Below are 22,583 nucleotides of genomic sequence, written 5' to 3' on the forward strand. Positions count from 1 at the left end.
GCCTCCGCCCATCTCCTCAGCTTTGGGAAGCGATCCAAATGTGATGACTGCAACAGTGAAACACGAAGGACGTAGTAGTACAGTTGTGTACACTAACCATAAATGTAGATGTTAAGAGTATCTTCACTGTTGCAGTCCTGGTTTCCCTCCCTCCTCCTCCCTTTTTTCTTTTTGTTACCTTTTTTTCCTTGTTCTCCTTTCCTTAGAAGAGACATATTGGTATTTTTTCCACTGATGGGGTCCTTCCACCAGAGCCTGGCCTCTTTCTTTGGGGGCTCCTAACCGGTTACGGCAAGAAAAACTGATGTAATGGCGTCTGCTGCCTTCTTTTATACCCCTGACGACCTGACGTCAGTCTTCAATGACAGCAACCGACACAGAAATACTAAGTCTCTGGTATTCAGGCTGGCTGAGGGCTATATCAGCAGGGATAACTGCAACAGTGAAGACACTTGAACATCTATATTTATGGTAAGTGTACACAACTGTACTTTCCCCTTCAGCATTTGATGTGGTGGAGAGGGTTCAGTCGGTGTCATAGAGACCCTTGACCATCTCGTCCTCTGACTCCATCCTGACTCCCTCTGCTTTGAGTGTGCTCTCGATCCTCTTGTCTCAGGGACAGCATGTGTCCATTTTGCCTTAGGAAGCTCCCCAAGGGAGCAGCAGCAGGTTTGCGAGCCCTCCCCAGAAAGTCCCACTGAGGGGGTTCCTTGCAAACAAAAGTGTAAGAGGAAGCACCTGGACTCCCCACTGGAATCCCTTATCAAAGACACTGATTTGGAGGGAGAAGGCTCCCCACGGTCACCCCCCCCCCCGAGGATGTCTCATTTGTAGACTTCATGGAACTCCCCCACCAGAAGGGGGGGGGGGTCTGCCCAAATACCGATCTGACTAATCAGTGTTCCAGAAGGCATTTGGCACAAGGCCCATCTACTTCTTGGGTATTGCCTCCTGCAGATTTTTTAACATCTCTGTCATGGAAGGAACTGGACACCGTGGAGCCTATTCCTAAGCGCCCAGATAAATTGCTTAGTCCCCCTTCAGACAGGGCTTACTGGAACAAGGGATTCCCTGTAGATGCTATGGTTGTAGCTGCCGCCTCCAAGAAGGAGCTCGTGCAGGAGAGCTATATGATTCATTCTCCTGACCCATAGTCAAGGATGATGGACCGTTTTGGGAAGTGGGTGTATGCTTCAGCAACCTTCTCTGTAAAGGCAGTGAACTACATGACGCACAACATTCGACTGCAGCAAGACTTAGTCAAGGAGATCGCTTAGTCGACCTCGAGTCGTTGTCGGCGGGGGATAAAAAGACATTCTCCGCTCAGATGGCCACTCAAGTCTGTGGCAAATACGTCCATGCATCTTTTCTCCCATGCCATGGAGGGTGCCGCTAGGGCGGCTGGTACTGTCTTTGCCATTGGGCGCCACGTCTGGCTCCAGTGTTGTCAATTTTCGGAACCCTTCAAGGTGTCTTTTACAAATGCCCCTTACGACTGTTCTTCCATTTTTGGGAAGTCAGTCAGAGACATCGGTCCAGAGAGGGAAGTACAGGAAGACGCACAGTCTGCCGTGGGGAATCCACTTCTCCCCTCAAAGATCCTTCTCAAGGAATCAGCGAGGGATGAAGATGATGTGGTTCCAGAAGTCTCATGTATTTTCCTGGGACATTCAGGACTGTCCTTCCTCCAGAGGCATAGGTGGTTATGATAGATGCCTTCATAGGGGCAGAGGGGATCCAAGAAATTTTGGGTCCCAAGAATCTTTCTCTGACAAACCCGAAAGGCTGAAGGGCTGCTGGACTGCTTATCTCTGGAGGCAGTCGGGGGTCAACTATTGCTTCACCCAGCAGCATGGGAGTCCATGACAACAGATCATTAGGTGTCGCAGATTAAATCCAGAGGATATCCCACCCCATTCAACGAACCACCACGGCCACCGAAGCACCTCCCAGACATTCCACCAGCACAAAGGGAGGAAGCAGCTATAGAAATAGAAAAGCTGCTAGGAAAACTAATCATCCAGCCTGTCCCCTGAGACCATTCTGGATCAGGCATTTATTCCAGGTTCTTTTTAGTGCCAAAGAAAATATGGGACTTAAGACCCATTCTGGATCTTTCTACCTTGAACCTGTCAGTAGCCAAGACGAAATTCCAGATGGCCACCCTTCAATCCATCCAGCCCTTTCTGCAGGCAAACGATTGGATGTGCCAATCGACCTCCAGGACGTGTACTGTCCTATCAAGATGGAAACCTCTGGCTAGGAGCCAGTCATCCATTCCAGAGCCCTTCCTGTTGGTCTCACCACAGCCTCCAGGGTGTTCACCAAGGTTATGGCAGTAGTAGTAGCTCACCTGAGGCTTCAGGGTATTCATGTCTTCCCTTACCTGGATGATTGGCTCCTTCACTGCCCCCTCCAAGCAGGGACGGTTTCCTCTTGCTAGCAAAAGAACTGGGCATCACCAACTATCTCAAGTCATCACTGGCCCTGGTTCAGATCTTGGACTTCATTGGGGCTTGGTTGGACACTATCCAAATGAAAGTTTTTCTCACCCCAGACAGGATATACAGTCTCAAATTGCATGTTCTATACGTTCTTCAAGCCCAAGTTTCGACAGCAGAAATAGTACTAAGGGCGTTATGGTCTTTGGCGGCTGTGATCAATCTATTACTCTTAGCGTGCCTTCACATGCAGATTCTCTAGTGGACGCTTGCTGTTCAGTGGTCCCTATTGGATCTGCCTTTGTAATATCCCGTTCGAATCTCCCAAGTATGCAGGGACTCTTTGGTGTTGGACTCAGTCCCACGATCTAATCAGGGGACGCCCTTTTATTCTTTCCTTTCCGAAAACCACGGTGACCACAGACCCCTCCCAGCTAAGGGGGGGGGCATTGCTCCAGAAGGATGGTCCAAGGCACATGGTCCCCAACCAAGACCAGCTTGCATATCAGTGTCCTAGAGATGAGGGCAGTGGTTCTTGCGTTGCAGCCCCTTCATGCCAGTCTTCCTCTAGGGACAGTTGCGATTCAGACCAACAATGTCTGTAGTCTGGTACATCAACAAACGGGGGAACCAGATCTTATCCCTTATGTCGTGAAGCCATGAGAGTGTGGGAATGAACTATCTGTACTGGCCATTTTCTGGTGACGGCACACATCACGAGGCAGTCCAGCATTCTTGCGGACAGGCTCAGCAGGTCTATTCTGATGCCTTATGAGTGGTGTCTGAATCCTTCAGTGGCGGAACAGATCTTTCTAAAGTGGGGTTGTCCTTCCTGAGATCTTTTCGCATCTCTTTCCAATGTGAAATGCAGCGAGTTCTTCGCTGTGAACCCCCCTCAGGGGGAAGCCCCCAGAGATGCACTGGTCCATGCTTGGCCTCCTGGTTTTCTGTATGCTTATCTTCCACTACCCATCATTTTGATGTTTCTTCAGAAAGCTCGCAAGCTGGAGAGCACTGTGATCCTCGCCAAGTTTGGTTTCCTTCCCTATGGTCTCGCATAGTAGTTCCACCATGGACGTTGGATCCAGTTCCGGATCATGTTTCTCATCCCTCAGGGATTCCTCACCCAGACCTGGACAGTCTGAAGCTCACTGCTTGGCTGCTCCATTTCCCATGATTGTTAGGACTCCAGGTTTATCATCTCCAGTTAAGACTATTCTGGTGGCGGCTCTCAAGTCTTCCACTAGAAAGGTTTATCGTTGCAAATGGAAACGTTTTTTCCATACGGGCTTCGCAGCGTGCATTGGACCATTTTACTGCCCCTGAGTCTCCCGTTTGAGTTTTTGTCGGGAATTTTTCAGTAAGGTGCCAGTTCATCCACAGTCAGTCCACTTCTCAGCTATTTCCAATTTTCATGTGTGTCTGTGTGGGGGGGCGGGACATGTCATCCTTGGCTTCTTATAAACTTTGTAAGGCCTTCCTTAAAGGTACCTCTTTTCTTAGACCCCTGGTAAAGGATCGTACGCCTCCATGGGACCTTAATTCGGTACTTAGTTTCCCCCCTTTTGAACCTGCAGCTTTTGTAGATTTACAGTTTTTATCTTGAAAGACTGCGTTTTTGGTTGCCATTACTTCTGCCAAGAGGATATCGGAATTTCAAGTCTTATCCATGAAAGTTCCTTATATGGTCTTTCACAAAGATAGTGTCCTTGCGTACCAACCCATCCTTTCTTCCTAAAGTAGCATCAGAAGCGAATGTCAATCAATTAGTCTTCCATTTTTTTTTCTCTAATTTTCAAAACAAGGGGGAATACAAATTACAGCTGCTGGATTTGCATAGACAATTGAGATTTTACTTAGGATGAAAACCTTTCATAAATCAGATATCAATTTTGTTTCTTATTCCAAACCTTTCTTAGGTAAACCAATTTCCGAAGTAACAATTGCTAGTTGGATTTCACAATGCATTATTCAAGCCTACTCTGCTAAGGGAATTTACCCTTCAGGGCAGATAAAGGTGCATTCGACTAGGTCTCCAGCTTCTTCAGCTGCCTTCTGGTCCAGGGTTTCTTTGGATGATGATATCTGTTCTGCAGCTACTTGGTCCTCATCTCATACCTTCATTTCATATTACAAATTGGATATTGTATCCAGGAACCAGGTATCCTTTGGCTCTATAGTGCTCCGAAATATCCTTCCATGAGGGCCACCCAGGTGTTTTGTAGCTGGGGACTCTGTCCCACAGGTTGAAGACCAAATGAAGTCAACTACTTTAGATAAAGAAGCTATGTACTCACCATAACTTTCCATCTGAGTAGTTGTACTTAATCTGTCTTCAACCATCCCCCCTCCTTCCCCCTACCTTATCGCTGTGATACTGTCCATATTATGGAGATGGTTACATCATGAGTGTCCTTGGTCATACTTGGGCTCAGGATTGTCTGATTACCAGTTGTGGCAAGGTGGTATTGGGTCAGGAATGTGTGATGCTTTTTGGCAGCAAACTCGATCTGAAGGGAGGAGGGAGACAGGGGGCATTATGGATAAGGGGGGAGTTTGGAGTTAACATCAGATGCTGGAAATGCAGCCGTGACAGATCAGGTACATATCTGTAACCCACAGGTTGGAGACAAATTAAGTACAACTACTCAAATGGAATGTTATGGTGAGTACATAACTTTGTAAACCTATTGCTTGCCCAACTTTAGAGACCTAATAGGTGCCTAACTAAGATTAGTGGCCTTAAACGCTTTGGTTATCAGCAAAGACAGGCAGCCCTTTCTGTCTATATTCAGTTTCTTATAGACTCCTCCTTGGGGGATCTGTGTCAAGTCTTTCAAACCATGAAAGATGTGACCTATGTCTTCACAGAACAAGCAGTTCTTGAAGTACCAAGTTAAAGGAACCTAACCCCTTAGCAGATGAGCAAGACACTGCACAACAGATTCATATCTCAAAGTAATCCCCACCTCTAGATGGAACACATTTCCAGTACATGTCAAGCAGAGTAGCACCCTTGCTCCTTTCAAGATAAACTAAGATAATTGGATGGATGGCCTTAAGTTCTTCCTTTGTCTATCTTGTGTTGTTATGGAAGCAGGAGGGACTTTTTGAAATATGTTATTGGTTTGACTGGTTGTGGTCTTCAGCCTGTCTAGTACTTGCCTGTGAATCTATGGAAAAGGTTCTGTTGGTGCCATATTTGGGGGGGGGGGGGCTTGTCAGAGGTGTGTCTGGGGGTTAGCACTTGTCTGCCTTTTTCTGTATTCTCATTTGCAAGTGAAACGGTTCCTTAAGGAGCCCTGTATGTGATACCACCAAAAAATGATCTCTCCACCATATAACCTGAAGTTTATACTAGAAAACATTTCTCACTTTTTGAACTAGCTGCTTGCACACTCTTAAAATTTTTGTCATGTAGGGCTGACTTCCTAGTAACCTTGACCTTGGTTAGGTGCATTTTGGAACTGCAGACCCTCGTGCATGGAGATCATCTTGATATTACATAAAGACACTGTCGCAATCTGAGCAAACACATTTTTTATGCTTGAAGTGTTTTGAGAGCTGTTCTTGAACCAGGGTTTGTACCCATTTGCATTTTTTGTCTCCTCAAAATAAGGACAAAATGATTTGGCCAACGTTTCATTTCCTTTGCCAAGAGTAAGAAGGAAAAACACTGCTCAGCAAACAGTTTCTAGTTGGATTGCTCATTACATTGTTTTGCTATACTTATGGCAAATCTGTTTCATGACAATTGAGTGATTGTTGGACCAGAGCAGCAGCCACTACCACATCTTTCCTAAAAGGGGGTTATTATTCAGGCTGTCTTGGAATCAGCTACTTGGTCTTCTTGACATACCTATGCCAAGCAGCACAACATCGTAACTCTTGTCAGTTTTCATTTCATCCTCACATGACCCAACTCTGCCGTTACCAAGCTCATGGCAACCAAGAAGGTCTTGGGACACCTCCCCTTACCCTTAATGCACCTCTCCCCGTTACCCCAGATCTGATTTGCTGCTTTGCGAAGAGATGGTCTAAACCTGCTGCTCTTGGACAGTCAGATGATATTTGCAGATTTTCTCACAAATCCTTTACTACTTTCATGAACTTTTGGTAGTATGATTAGTTTTTCCTTTCCACCTTTTACTCTGAACTCTTCTTTCCCCGCATTAATAGTTTGTTATTAGGTTACTTTCCTTTCCCTCCCATATACCCTAACCTCGCTACTGTTGTTAGCAGCCTTACCCATCCTGTGTTTCTTTTCCTTCACACACAAAAAAGTTTTCCCTTCCTTTTATTGTAATTTCTTTTCCTTTCTGTGTCTGAGGATTCACTTCCTGTGTGTGTGAGTGAGATCTCCGCCATCTCTATCCTTCCAAATGCCTGAAAAACAGGATAAGTCCGTGGGCTTTAAAAATGTACAAAGTGCGGTCACAGAATTCTGTTACTGGACTCGCACCTTGTGTGTCTACTGCCTGGGCCCCCCTCCATCTGCAGAAAGACTGCTGTTTGCCACTGATTTAACCACAGGGCCTGGTTGAAAGAAAAAATAAATTTATTTTGTGGGGCATGTACCATCATCCTTTGGGGAGACAATGTCTGGTAGTAACCTCAAATCTGTGACCAAATCTGCTCACTTGAGCCCAGCTTCTTCCCGCAGAAGTTCAGCTAGAGGGAAGAGGAGACCTTCCTCTGCTTAGATTCCTCTGAGCCGAGACCTAAAACTTCTAGCTTAGTCAGAGCTTTCAGCGCCGAGTACTTCTTTCTCGGCTCCAGCTTCTTCATCTCCGAGCCTGTCCGGTAACTGTAGGTCGGAGCCATTTGTGTCTGATCCAACCCTCCAGTCCATGTACACCCATAGTCTCCCTGCCATCTGTAGACCCTGTGCCTTTGAGGGTACATCTCCTTTTTTGAGCAGGTTGAAGTCTCTTTTGGTGTCCTCTTCTCATTCTGCCAGAAGCCTTACAGAAGAAGACTTGGAATGGATGGTCCAGAAAATTTTGTGGGGGCAGGGCATTACTAAGTCTCCCTCTGCTTCAGCCCAAATGGTCCAAGATTTATCCAAGCTGTCCACTTCCCCTCTGGTTCCTCCAACTTCAGGACAAGCCTTGGAGTTATCAGATCCAATATGCCCAGTGTCATCCAGCTTGGATCTGAGGATTTCCTTTTCTTCAGATCAGACCTTTGCTTGGAGCTTTTCAGCTTTTTCAGAGCCGTAGAGCTCTCGGAGCCATAGCTAGCTTCATGGACCATTCGACTCCCAGACCTGAGCAGTCTGTGCACCTCGGGGCTTCTGCGCAAGCTTCTACCCTGGGTGAGCTGTCTTTGGAGTTGGAGAGGACTCAATCCCACAGGCATGGCTTGGAGCCAGAGTCCCCCTCCACTTGGGAGCAGTCAGCCTTTGGGGCTCTGGAGAGGGCTATAGCTGCTTCTGCAACTAGGACATCGCCTTCCCCATTGGATCCTCAGCCCCATCTATGCCCTATGCACACTTCTGACCAGGGTGTTCCACAGGGACAGTGGGACCTGGGGTCCCAGGATAGCCGTAGGGGTACACCTGCCTCTTCTGAAACCTCCCTAGAGTATCCAGCTGAGGAGGTCCCTCAAAAGAGGACTTGTAAGAGGAAGCATTTGGACTGCACAGAGGAGTCAGCTACTGAAGACACTGACCTCAGAGAGAAAGATCCCCACAGTCTCCTCCTGAGGGTGTTTCCTTTGGGGACATCTTGGAGGTTTTAAAACAGAGAGGTGGCTGGCAGACTAGTAATCCTTCACCTGAGGAGTCTGTGTACCTGGCGGCCTTTGGATCCCGACTGTCTACTTCCTGGGTCACTTCACCCCAGATGAGCTCACAGAATTGATTTCTCGGTGGGCGTGGAAGAGCCCAGATTCCATCGAGCCAACCCTTTGGAGACCAAACAAGATAATTACCGCACCAGCTGACAAGTTTTGGACAAATGGGATTGCAGTAGATGCCTTGGTCTTGGAGGCAGCTACCAAAAAGTAACCATCAGAGGAAAGTTCAGCTATACATCCTCATAAGGATTTCAGGATGATGAATAGATGTAGGAAGAGCGAGTCTTTTCTTCAGCAACTTTTGCCTTACGATGACTGAATTACCTTTCTCATTTCACCAGATTACAAAGAGATGTGATCAAGGAACTAGCGGATACCCTTGAGGGAGCTGTAGCTGACGGAGTCCAAGAGACTGTTGCTTCCCAACTGGCAACCCTACAGTTCTGTAGATAATTCTTCCATGAGGCTCATTGCGCATGCAGCTGAGGGAACGAGTAGAACAGCAGGTTCCAGCGTATCTATAAGGAGGCATGCCTGGATGCGCCTGTGTGACTGTGGAGCCTTTTAAGTTCTCGTTTGTCAATGCTCCATTTGACAGCACGTCCCTTTTTGGTCCCAAGGTCAAAGATACGATGTTATGTGATCCTATCTCGCCTACATTCTGAATGATGGGTTCGGAGCCGATCCCTCGGCTCCGACTCGGCACGCTTATGCCAAAGAGCGAAGTCTCTTATTGGCTGAGCTTACTATATCCCAGGATGCACCACCATCAGTCCCCCAGATCTCGTTTGCCGCTTAACTGCAAGGACGTGGTCTCGAGCTGGCTGGGCTGAGTAGCTTTTATTAACTACTTTTTCTGTCAGTTTTTGTGCTTGTATTTCACAAAAGCCGTTTTAACGGCTATTGCTGCCTTTTGCTGCCTGTTGTGTACGATTGAGTAGTGGTATTTCTTGTGGGTGATTGAGTAGAGTTTGTTTCGCCCCCCTTTCAATCCAGGGCCTTTTCGGTCAAACTGTATAACTGAACTTTTTAGTGTTTTAAAGTTCCCGGTTATTACACCCAAGGTTGTGTTTTTACACTGTTTCTGTAAGCCTTCGGTTTTTTGTTATAAGCGATTCTACAGTTGTTAAATTTCCTGTCAGAAATTGTTTAACATTATGTCTCAAGCCCCTAGGCCTTCGGGCTTTAAAAAATGTACTAAATGTGCTTTTAAGATGTCTGTTACTGATGACCATCTACTTTGTGTTTATTGTTTAGGGGCAAAGCACTTGCAGGAGTCATGCAGCGTATGTCACGCTTTTTCCTCTAGGGTCCTCCAGGAGAGGAAAAATAAATTAATTCTTAAAGGATTGATTAAACCTTCTTTTGAAGAAGCCTTGTCTTCCGCTCCGACTCCTGCCAAAAAGAAAAGGGCTTCGGCTCCGACCAGTCCGTCGGATCCGACTGCCAAGAGACCTAGGCAGGCCTCTCCTTCGGCTCCAAAGACTTCGGAGCCGAGGTCGGAACGGTCTGCCTCGATGCCTCCAGTATCGACTCCTCGGGCTTCGGAGCCGATGGCTGGGGCATCGAGAGGCGGGTCACCTTCGTCGGCTCCACTGCTCTCGGAGCCGACAAGGGTCGCCCGCTCAGACACTTCCTCCTCGGCGCCGAAGTCTACCTCGGCACCGATGGAATCTGGTGTGTGCGTTTCCTCGGCGCCGATTCTCATCGAGTCGCCTCGGAGCCGGTCCCCTAGTCCCTTGGGGCCGAGGGAGGTCTTCTCGAACCCGTTCTGTTTCCTCTCGGTCTTCGAGAATGTCGGATTCTGATATAGACAGGGTGCTCCAAAGACTTTTCCAGTCCCCAGTCTTCCAAAAATTTGTTTCGGCTCCGACCCAGTTGGCTTCGGAGCCGATGGCCATGACCCACCCCATTGCTATTCCTCCTCCGACTGCTTCGGCTCCGTCGGAGCAGGTGCTTTCGGAGCCGGTGGAGATCTCAGGGTCGGCTCCGACCCTTACTCCAACCCGGGCCCTCGGGTCCGAGTTTGGTACGCGGACTTCTTCGGCTGGACCCGAGGGTGATGTTTCGGGACCGATGCTTTCGGTTCCGAGCCTCCCTCTCGGTGCTTCTGCGGGACTTCCGTCTACTATCATGGCCCGGAGACTGGACGCTCCCAGGATTCTGGAGGTCCGGCTTTCAGAGCCATGAGGAGTGCCTTGGCCAAATCCTCTTGCCATCTCTCGGTTTTACCAGCACCTTCCTGGGCGTGGAGACTGGGTCTTTGGCAGTTCCCTGTCCGTAGCCAGCGGAGCCCCGAGGCCTGAGGTTACCCCAGTGGGGTTCCCTCTTCCTGAGGGTTCTTCGGAGTCATCTCCAGAGGAACCCCCAAGGAAGAGATCGTGCAAGAGGAAGCACGTGGACTCCCCCGAGTCTATCACATCGGACACGGATATGGATGATGCAGAGGGGTCCCCTAAGTCGTCCTCGGATGATGTCTCCTTTGCAGACATCTTAGAGATCCTCAAACAACGAGGCGGCTGGATGTCCAAACCCCCCTCTGCGGACGAATCAGTGCTCCTCAAGGCCTTTGGGGCTCAGCCCTCCGCCTCCTGGGTATCTCCGCCCTTCGACGAGCTTCTGGATTTAGTTTGTCGAAGGGCGTGGGAACACCCGGATACTGTGGAACCAGTCCCTTCTCGTCCAAATAAATTCTTATCTGCTCCCCCCGAGAAGGAGTTCCTTACTAAAGGCGTGGCTGTAGATGCCATGGTGGTGGCATCTGCTACACAGCAGGACGTGGCAGAGGCTTCAACGTCCATCCATCCTCCTAATAAGGAGTCTAGGAGTATGGATAGTGCGGAAGCGCACCCTGACTTCAGCGGCCTTTACCTTAAGGTCTCTGAATTATTTGGCACATTTTACCAGGCTTCAGAGGGATCTGGTCAAGGAGTTGTCAGACTCCCTCTCGGGTAACCTACCTGAGCAGCTAGCCCAGTCCGTTAGCTCTCAGTTGGCTATCCTTACGTCAATTGCTAACTCGTCCATGAGGCTCATATCCTATGCGGCCGAAGGCGGGTAGAGCGGCAGGCACAGGCGTGGCTCACGAGACAGGCCTGGCTCCGCTTGTGTCAGTTCATGGAGGCCTTCAAGTCTTCCTTCACGACGCTCCCTTTGATGGGTCCTCATTGTTTGGACCCAAGGTGAAAGACACCCTTACCCGCTGTGAGCAAGAGGGAAAACGTTATCTGCCGTAGGGGCCCGTTATTCCACCCCTTCGGCCTTACCCCAAGGCCAAAGGAGGGGAAAATGTGGTTCAAAATCTCAAGTTTTTCTCCCAACAGCAGGAAGATTCCCCGTCCAGAGGCAGAGAGCGGGGAAATTTTTCAGGGAGACGCCGTCCCAGAGGCGGCAGAGGGCCCCGCAATTCTGGAGACCGCGAGTCCTTTCGTGGCTCTTCAGCCTCCCACACGACATGAGGGATTGCCCGGCTGTGCTGCTCCGGAGCCAGTCGGGTGTCGTTTCGCCAAGCACCTAAAAGCCTGGGAGTCAATCACTCAGGACAGATGGGTGCTTCGGATAATTGCCGGAGGTTACAACTATTAAAGTTCAACTAGCTGCTATCTCTAAATTCCATGAATCCACGGATCCTCCTTTGATGAGCAGCAGGCTATGCAAAACATTCATTAAAGGTGCGAGTCTGTTAAGGCCACCAGTTTTTCATCCTGCACCTCCGTGGGATCTTGATTTAGTGCTTCGCGCATTAACATCCCCCCCTTTTGAACCGGCTGCTACATGCGAATTAAAATATCTGTCATGGAAAACGGCATTCTTAGTGGCTATTACTTCGGCAAGAAGAGTCTCAGAGCTTCAAGCCCTGTCTATTAAACCACCATATCTGATTTTCCACAAAGATAGAGTATCTCTTAGGCCTAATCCATCCTTTGTCCCAAGGTCTGCTCTAGTTTCTGTCTTCAACAATCTCTAGAACTACCAGTTTTCTTTCCAAAATTCTCTAATGAAGCAGAATACACTCTCCATAAATTGGATGTTCACAGGCAATTACGCTTCTATTTAGACAGGACTCAGCAACTCGTAAGTCAGACCAGTTGTTTGTGTCCTTCTCAGATAATAAATTGGGCCAAACCATCACAAAAGCTACAATCTCAAAATGGATCAGAGATTGCATAACTCAGGCCTATTCTTCTTCAAATAAGCAACTTGCATCATCTATCAAAGCTCATTCTACCAGAGCTATGGCTACTTCTATAGCTTTTCATTCCAAGCTCGCTATTTGGAAATTTGTGCTGCGGCTACTTGGTCCAACCCGCACTTTCATTTCCCACTACAAATTGGATGTGGCATCTAAAGGACGAGCTTCATTTGGTTCCACGGTACTCAGGAGTGTTTTCCAGTGAGCCACCCAGGATTCAGGTGCTAGGGACGCTGTCCCATCATTCAGAATGTAGGCGAGATAGGATCACATAACATCTTTTAGTTATGTACTCACCATAACTTCAGATGTTTGGGATCCATCTCGCCATTCCTGATACCACCCTCCTTCCCCCTGCCTTGCAGATCAGAAGAGATAGAACGGTTTGAGTTCCACTGTTTTTATCTTGTTTCATCTGACGATGTTATATAAGCAGGGTATGCATGTGTGCATGTATGCGGACAAACTAGATCTGGGGGACTGATGGTGGTGCATCCTGGGATATAGTAAGCTCAGCCAATAAGAGACTTAGCTCTTTGGCATAAGCGTGCCGAGTCGGAGCCGAGGGATCGGCTCCGAACCCATCATTCAGAATGTAGGCGAGATGGATCCCAAACATCTGAAGTTATGGTGAGTACATAACTAAAAGTTATCCAGCTGTGAAAAGGATGGCAACACCCTTTCTGCTGTGGGCATATGTTTTTCCGCTCCTCTGAGACCTTAGTTTAAGGGTCAGAGAGGTGGTGGTAAAATGTGGTTAAAGAAATCATAAGGGTCTTACCAGGACACATGTGGAGAGGGTTTCTGCAGGGGCAGAGTGGGGAAACAGTTCAGAAAGAAGCTGCCCTGGCAGCAGAGGAGGCCTGAAGAACCAAGGGTCCAGAGAGCCTTTCTTTGGGAAACCTTTCCAGTGCTCATAAAAGGAGGACTGATTGCCCGCCTTTGGAGGCAATCGGGGGTTGATCTATCCCTGAACTGGAGATCCTGGCAAAAAATAACCACAATATATGGGTGCAGAGGATAAAAAGAGGTGATCTAATCCCCCCTCCCCGCAAACAGAAGAATCCCGGACGTTCCACCCATTCAAAGGGATCAGGCCGTCATTCATATTCAGAAATTACTGGACAAATGTCAACCAAGAGGTCCCCTCAGACCAGAGAGGATTTGGCCTTACTTTAGGTTCTTTTTAGTTCCAAAGAAAACAAGGAACTGGAGACCCTTTCTGAGATCTCAGCAGGTTAAACAAGTCAGTTCAACTCCACAAGTTCCAAGTGGTCATTGTACATTCCATACTTCCTTTTTTGGAGCAGGATGATTGGATGTGCTCCATAGACCTTCAGGATGAGTACTGCCACATAAAGATGGACAGAGGATCCAGAAGGCACCTACGCTTCCAGTTGTAAGCCACTCTTTACCAGTTCAGGGCGCTGCCCTTTATACGTGACAGTAGTAGTGGCTCACCTGAGATGGCAAGGATTCTGTGTGTTTCCCTATTTGGACAACTGGATCATTTCCACCCTGACCAGGCATCTACTTAGCCGAGCAAGAGACTGTTTAAATCTGTACAGCGCTAGGTGTAACCATAAATTACGAGAAATCGCACTTGGACTATTCTCAAACACTGGAGTTAATAGTAACAGGTCTGGGCACAGCTCAGATTGCAAAACTTCCACCCTCCAAAGTGCTGACAGTCGGGCACCAAAAACACAAACTGCTCCAGAACAAGAAGATAGCCGACATGTCTTACAGGCTGTAGGTTCAATGACTGCAGCTAACAATCCCCCAACAATCAATTCAACGTTTCATAGCAAGAGTGGCCAGCCTGCTGGACTTTGTGGGGTGGGGCTAGATATTCTGTTTGAGAGCACCCCCCCCTTCCTCAGCAGCAGCTCTTAAGCCTTAATCACCTCCAAAGGGGAAGAGTGCTTCTGCACACCCCCAGAGGAAAAATGCACTTTTGCAAACCAGTTTCCCCTCTGCTGTGTAGTGCGAATGCACTGTGGTGGCACAGTCTTGGCCATCTCAGAGTTCCATTGCTATCGCTTAGTGCTTCCACCAAATTCATCAATGTGATGATCTAGATCTTATCTGCCTTATGCCAGGTTAGGTAAGCTGACAACGGCCATTCATAACTCGGGCTGTCTGCAGCATAGTCGGGACTTTAGCCTTCTATGGCACACAGTTGTCTGCCATAATGCAATTTTTGAGGTAGAAAAATTGGTGAAATACCATGTACTGTGATAACAAGATCTTCAGTACACTGCAACAATTAGAAATATAGCAATTTCTTCTATTGTGCCAAAACATCTGTTGCACTGTCGTATTAATTTTATTTGTGCAGTTAGTATGTTACAAAACTGAAAGTGCAGCAGATCCCATTGACTTCTTATTGTGAGTGTAAAAAGTAATTGCATTGTACAGTGCATTTTGTTTAATGAAACTAGTTTCCTAGTACACTATAGCTGACTTGTTTCAGTAGGTGAAGTGCCATGTTAAAAAAATAAACATTTTTTTCTCTCATTTCACGGAACAGGTACAGTTGCAGAAGGTGCACCAATAATTCCAATTTCTGCCCAGTTGAAGTATAATATAGAGGTGGTCTGCGAGTACATTGTTAACAAAATTCCAGTGCCTGTCCGTGATTTCACATCAGAACCTAGGCTTATCGGTAAGAAATGATTTTTTGTGCTTTATTTCACTGTGAACGTAAAAGTAAACATCTGATAATTAGTACTTTTTTTGTACTGTGCAGGCAATAGTACTGCACTTAAGTAGTGATCATTATGAAGTGTAGTTCCCATTTTGTCTGTTAGTCTTGAGTGTCCTAATCAGCATGTCAGAGAGGATTTTCACGTGCATGGAAGCCAGTAGAGTAGAACAGATCACTTGTGGTATGAGTGGACCCGTCAGTCTTTGGTGAAAATTACTGTTCTGTAATATTTATATTTGGTTTTCTCTAACCCCTTTGCCTGCAAAATTAGTTGACATTGTTAATTATCTTTTCAAATGCCATGTAATACCACACTTTCTAGGCAGGGGAATCATTAGTGATGCTAACAGCTAGGAGGGCAGCAATCAAACAATGTCCTTCAAGAATGCAACTGCAGTCCTTACATATGGGTTGTCCTGCCTCAGGCAGCCCTTCGGTCGGCCGGATTCCAAAGTCTGGGTCCGGCGTCGGCTGATGTCGCCTCTTCCCCGACGTCAGAGCGGCTGGGGTATAAAAGCATCAGCCGACGCCATCTTCAGTCTTTCTTGCCGCGCGGTGCCCGAAGCAGAAGCAGTTGGCAAGTGCCGGTCGGCCAGCTGCTGTATTTTCAGTTACCGAAGTCATCAAAAAGCTAAGTACCCCGTTGGGGAACCTTTTCTTGCCTCAGCCGATGTCAGATAAAACTGCAAAAGTTAATAACTGTTTGTCTTGTGGTAAACAAATACCTCATAAGGACTTCCATTCTTACTGCCTTCCCTGCCTTGGCCCAGACCACGACGTCTCGGCCTGTGCTGCCTGTGCTTGCTTCAATAAGCGCACACTCAGGCGCCGGGCAGAATTTGCTGAAGACTTTTTTGGGGAAAATTACTCCTATATCATGCCGTCGGAACAACCGACAACACATATTTCCAAAAAACGGAAGGACCGGGACCGACATTCTCGGCCCACGACTTCCACCAACACCACGCCAAAACCCTACCGCGAGTGCATCGGTCTCTTCGGAGGCGGTAATTCAACCGCTCCAGACCGATGACACCGCTTTACCGCACACTTCGGTCCCGGAGGCTTCCCCGGTGCCGGTTGTTGATTTTCCTCCTGAAACGGAAGCCCGAGATTTGCCTGACACCATACCGGTGGACAAAGTTACTCCTGCACGTGGGGTAGCTAGGCCTCCGGTGTCTGTCCATCAAGGCCTACACACGTGCTAAGGCTGCCAGCCAGGTTAAGTCTCACCCTCCTAAATCTTTTTCCCAGGGTCCCACTACTGATAAACAGATCATGACTTTAGCTGCAGATCTAATTTCTTTAATCAGAGGCTCTCAGGCTCATCTAGACAGAGGTTCTCAGCCGCCTGCAGACAAAAGGCCTAGGGTTGAGCAGACAGATACCTTTTCCTCAGATGAAGCCTCTGGTGACTCAGGCCATTCAGATTCCCAGGAAGAATCCTTCCAGGCCTACGAGGATTCTGATGCTGATGAATCTATTCCCTCTGCCTCTCCTCCTGAGGATATTTCTTTCGGGGAAATTCTCCACTCCATGAGAGAGCACTTTCAGTGGCAGGGCCAGGATTTCTCCGACTCCAGGAAAAGGCTTCGTACTTTCCTTAAGTTACCCCAGCACAGGCCTTTAGCTATTCCTCCAGCGTTAAATGTATTGGATGATGTGTACTCAGACTCGAGTGCTTCTCCTGATTCTCTCTCCCTCCTGCTCCTGTCAAGCCAGACAGCTATTACAGGGTTCCTGAAACTCATAAGCATCTCTTTAAGGCCCATTCTGTTGATCTAGAAACTATTTCCCAGGGGCCCAAAGGAGTGGCCACTTCCGCAGCCAAAAATCCTTTGCCCGCAGACAGGGAATCTAGGTCCCTGGAGAGGGGGGGCAAAAAAGTTTATACCTCAACCACCCTTGCCATGAGGGCACATAACTGTCTTTTTCATATGTTTCAGTATCAGGATTTTCTTGATGGATGATTTGCAGAAAAAGTTAGCCTCTCCTGAGCCTTTAGATAGAAAGGCCTTGCAGGATTTGGTTCATAATACTCAGCAGGTTAGCAATCATTTTCTTCAGTGTGATTATGATGCATTGGAAGCTTCATGTAGGGCAGCTATGACAGGGGCCGTCATACGTAGACATGCTTGGTTGAAAGAACAGGCATTGCCAGATCATGTTAAAGTAAAGCTCCTAGATGCACCTCTGGAAAAACACAAGCTATTTGGTGCTAATGCTCAGGATGTGTTGAAATCAATTGAGGAAAAGGCTAAATCAGTGCAAACAGTCAAAGATTTCCTCCAGGTTCAGCCACCAAGGTTCAGCAGGAATTGGCCTTCGAAGAATTCGTCCTTTCCAGACACTGACAAGTTCCAAAGGGGAAAAACCAGGCGTGCTCGAGGTAGAGGGCAATACCGAGGCTCCTACAGGGGCCGCCAATGGCAACCGACTAATCAGAGAAGTGGCGCAGGGACTTCTACTGCTCCACAGGGACAATCACAATGACTTGACTTTGACACCGCCGACCAAGGCTCAAAGAGAAGCACCTTTAGGCGGAAAATTATCCTTATTTTCAAAAAATTGGCACGTTTTAACAAAGGACAAATGGATTCTGGACATAATAGACAAAGGTTACAGGTTCCACTTCCATACCTTACCAACAAGACAAGGCATGCCAAACCTGCCACAAAATCAAAGGGCAGAGGCACTCATTCAAGTTTCAAAGTTGCTACAAATCAAAGCAATAGAAAAGGTTCCTCCTCAGGAACAAGGCCAAGGATTCTACTCAAGACTGTTCCTTGTTCCAAGAAAAGAAAAGCAATGGAGACCTATACTGGACTTGTCCGCTCTAAACACTTTACTCATTGTGCCAAAATTCAAAATGCTGACGTTACAGCAACTTCTTCCCATGCTGGGCAAGGGGTCTTGGCTGGTTACTCTGGACCTCAAGGAGGCATACCTGCATGTCCCAATCAGACACAGTTGCAGAAGATACCTCAGATTTCTTGCAGGGTCAGAGCATTATCAATTCTCAGCATTGCCTTGTGGCTTATCTACTGTGCCCAGAGTATTCACGAAATGCCTGGCATCAGTAATTGCACACTGCAGACTCCAGGGGATACAAATATACCCTTACCTGGACGACTGCCTTATACAAGCGGACAGCAAGCAAGCCTTGATAAGAAACTTGAACTATGTCATTCACATTACAGGCTTTGGGATACACAGTCAACATTCAAAAATCAAGACTACTGCCATCCCAACAAATAATTTTTCTAGGAGCCAAACTGGACACAAACTCTCAAATGGCTTTCCTCACAGAAGAAAAACAAGAACAATTACCAGATTACTTCAAAAGCCTAGCAAAGCACACCCAGATGACTGCAAGGAAAATCCTGCAGGCCCTGGGTTTCATGGCATCTTGCATTCTTCTGATTCCACTGGCAAGACTACACATGAGAAAACTACAATGGTACCTAAAAAGTTTATGGTCTCAACACAGCCACAACTTAGAAGCAATCATTCCACTCATTCCATGTCTACAAAAGGAATGTTTGTGGTGGGCACAAGCAAGCCAGCTAAACAAAGGCATGTCTTTCAACAAACCTCAAACAAGCCAAACAATTACAACAGACGCCTCAGATCATGGATGGGGGGCGCACATGGAGGGCAGATGCATTCAAGGGCAATGGGCACCCCGGGAAGTGCATCTACACATCAATCAAAAAGAGATGTTGGCAGTGATTCATGCTATCGAGGCCTTCGGAAAATTTCTTCAGCAAGGTCAACTGCTAACAGACAGACAACACCACTGATGTCCTTCAAGGATGCATCTGCAGTCATCACATATGGGTTGTCCTGCCTCAGGCAGCCCTTCGGTCGGCCGGATTCCAAAGTCTGGGTCCGGCGTCGGCTGATGTCGCTCTTTCCCCGACGTCAGAGCACCTGGGGTATAAAAACGTCAGCTGACGCCATCTTCCTCCGTCTTTCTTGCCGCGTGGTGCCCGAAGCAGAAGCAGTTCGCAAGTGCCAGTCGGCCAGCTCCTGTAATTCAGCTACCGAAGACTTCAAAAGCTAAGTACCCTGTTGGGGACTCTTTCTTGCCTCAGCCGATGTCAGATAAAGTTAATAATTGCTTAACTTGTGGGAAACAAATACCTCATAAGGATTTCCACTCTTACTGCCTCCCCTGCCTAGGCCCAGACCACGACGTCTCGGCCTGTTCAGCCTGTGCTTCCTTCAACCGACGCACTCTTAGACGTCGGGCGGAGTTTGCAGAGGAATTTTTTGGGGCTAGTTTTTCGTACAATATGCCGTCGGAGACTCCGACTTCACATTTAACAAAGAAACGGAAGGACAAGGACCGACACACTCGGGCTGCGGTTTCGGCTGAAACCACGGCCAGGCCTACCACGAGTGTCTTGGTCTCTGCTTAAACAGAGTCCTTGGTACTTCCAACCACCGAAACCACTCAACCGACAACCTCGGCCCCAGAGGCCCCGGCTGAGTCTGTTACTGAATTTCCAACAGAAACTGGTGTCCTGGAACCTTCCGACACCATTCCTCTAGACAAAACTACACCAGCACGTGGTGCAGCCAGGCCTCCTGCATCCATGTCCATAAAGGCATTCTCTAGGGCTAAAGCTGCTAAACTCTCAAAAAAGCTTTGCCTCCCAAGGTTATCCCTCAGGGACCCACTACAGGTTCACAGATTCTAAGCTTAGCTGAGGACCTTATTTCCTTAATTAGGGGTTCTCAGCCTCATCCGGACAGGGGCTCTCAACCTCCTCCAGACAAAAGGCCCAGGGTTGAGCCCTCTGATCCCCACTCCTCAGATGAGGCCTCTGATGGCTCTACTCTCTCGGACTACCAGGAGGAGGCTTTTTCGGCCTACGAGGATTCTGATGCAGAGGAATCTGTCCCCTCGGCCTCCCCTCCTGAAGAGCTGTCCTTAGGGGAGACACTTCACACTATGAGAGAGCATTTCCAATGGCCGGGCCAGGAATTCTCTGATTCCAGGAAGAGATTAAGGACTTTCTTGCATTTGCCTCCGCATAGACCTTTGGCTATTCCTCCTGTTTTGAATGTCATTGGTGATGTGTACTCTGATTCTAGCACAACCCCTGATTCTCTCCCTCCGGCTCCTGTCAAACCCGATAGGTACTACAGGGTCCCGGACTCGCATCTTTTCCTTTACAAGGCCCACTCTGCTGATCCAGAAACGATTTCCCAGGGCCCTAAAGGGGTTGCAACTGCCACTACTAAAAATCCTCTCCCCTCTGAAAGGGAGTCCAGAGCTTTAGAGAGATGGGGTAAAAAAGTGTATACTTCTGCTACTCTTTCTATGAGGGCATTAAATTGTCAATTTCATATGATACAGTACCAAGAGTATTTGTTAGATGAATTGCATAAAAACCTGTCTTCACCTGAACCCCTAGATCGCAAATCACTTCAGGATCTGGTACATAACTCCCAACAGGTTAGCAACCATTTCTTGCAATGTGGTTATGATGCATTGGAAGCTTCATGTAGGTCAGCTATGACAGGTGCAGTCATACGTAGGCATGCTTGGCTGAAGGAACAATCTCTGCCAGACCATGTTAAAGCAAAGCTTCTGGATGCCCCACTGGAAAAGCAAAAGTTATTTGGCTCCACTGCTCAGGAGGTCCTAAAGAAATTTGAAGAAAAGGCAAAATCTGTACAAACAGTCAAAGATTTTCTCCAAGTCCAACCACCAAGATTCAGCTGAAATTGGCCTTCCAAGAATTGGTCCTTTCCAGACACAGAGAGGTTTCAGAGAGGCAAGAACAGGCGTGCCAGAGGTAGAGGGCAAGCTAGAGGCTCCTACAGAGGACGTCAATGGCAGCCTTCCAACCAGAGAGGTCATGCAGGACCTACAACTGCTGCACAAGGACAGGCTCAATGACTTTACTTTGACACCGCCAACCAGGGCTCAATTGGAAGCACCCTTGGGCGGAAAGCTTTCTTTATTCTCATAAAATTGGCACAGTATTACAAGGGATAAATGGACACTACAAATAATAGACAATGGATACAGTTTCCATTTTCACACATTACCAAAAAGAAAAGGCATGCCAGACCTGCCACCGAATCAAAGGGCAGAGGCTTTGAAACAAATCTCCAACTTAATGCAAATGAAAGCTATAGAAAAGGTTCCTCTCTCAGAACAAGGCCAATGATTTTATTCCAGACTATTCCTTGTTCCAAGAAAAGAAAAGCAATGGAGGCCTATTCTCGACTTGTCCGCACTGAATACTTATCTCATTGTGCCAAAGTTCAAAATGCTGACTCTACAGCAACTCCTTCCCATGCTGGGCAAGGGGTCTTGGCTGGTAACTCTAGACCTCAAGGAGGCATACCTGCATGTCCCTGTCAGACAAAGTTGCAGAAGACACCTCAGATTTCTTGCAGGTTCAGAGCATTATCAATTCTCACCATTGCCCTTTGGCTTATCTACTGCGACCAGACTATTCACGAAATGCCTGGCATCAGTAATTGCACACTGCAGACTTCAGGGGATTCAAATATACCCATATCTGGACGACTGCCTTATACAAGCGGACAGCTAACAAACTTTGGTAAAACACTTGAATTATGCCATCCACCTACTTCAGGCCTTGGGATATACAGTCAACATTCACAAATCAAGACTTGTTCCATCCCAAAGAATAACTTTTCTGGGTGCGAATCTAGACACAACCACCCAAATGGCTTTTCTCACAGAAGAAAAACAAAGTCAGCTACCGGATTACTTCAAAAATCTGACAAGACAAACTCAGCTGACTGCAAGGAAAATCCTGCAGGCCCTGGGTTACATGGCTTCTTGCATCCTTCTGATTCCACAAGCAAGGCTGCATTATGAGGAAACTACAATGGTACCTAAGGAGTTTATGGACTCAGCACAGTCACAACTTAGAAACTTTGATACCACTCATTCCATGCCTTCAAAAGGAATTCCTGTGGTGGGCTCAAGCAAGCCAGTCAAACAGGGGTCTGCCCTTCAGCAAACCAATAGCCAGCCAAACCATTACAACGGACGCTTCAGACCACGGATGGGGAGCGCACATGGAGGGCAGATGCATTCAAGGACTATGGTCACAAAAAGAGCTACGCATGCACATAAACCAAAAGGAAATGCTGGCAGTGATACATGCAATCGAAGCCTTCAAACTCTTTCTGCATCAAGGCCACCTGCTAATAAGGACAGACAACACCACAGTTATGTGGTACATAAACAAGCAAGGAGGCACCCATTCCTACCCTCTTTGCAGACTGGCAATGAATCTATGGGAACTTTCCTTGAAACTCAATATAGAGCTGCAATCCCAGTTTGTGCCAGGAAAAGACAATATACTGGCGGACAGCTTAAGCAGAAATATCATGGATGCACACGAATGGATGCTGCACCCAGACATCTTTCTACAGATAA

The 22,583-nt window shown here is 47.6% G+C and overlaps 1 protein-coding gene across 1 annotated transcript in view; it reads left to right on the forward strand.

The window, feature by feature from the left end:
- EIF2S3 (eukaryotic translation initiation factor 2 subunit gamma) overlaps positions 1-22,583 on the forward strand; it is a 1,527,509-nt gene that overhangs the window by 825,681 nt on the left and 679,245 nt on the right. Inside the window, exon 7 of the mRNA XM_044071831.1 lies at positions 14,969-15,103. Coding sequence (XP_043927766.1) covers positions 14,969-15,103 — 135 coding nt within the window. The remainder of the gene's footprint in view (positions 1-14,968; positions 15,104-22,583) is intronic.

This window comes from Protopterus annectens, chromosome 5.part0 (assembly GCF_019279795.1).
Source record: "Protopterus annectens isolate FY-2018-M chromosome 5.part0, PAN1.0, whole genome shotgun sequence".
NCBI lineage: Eukaryota > Metazoa > Chordata > Ceratodontiformes > Protopteridae > Protopterus > Protopterus annectens.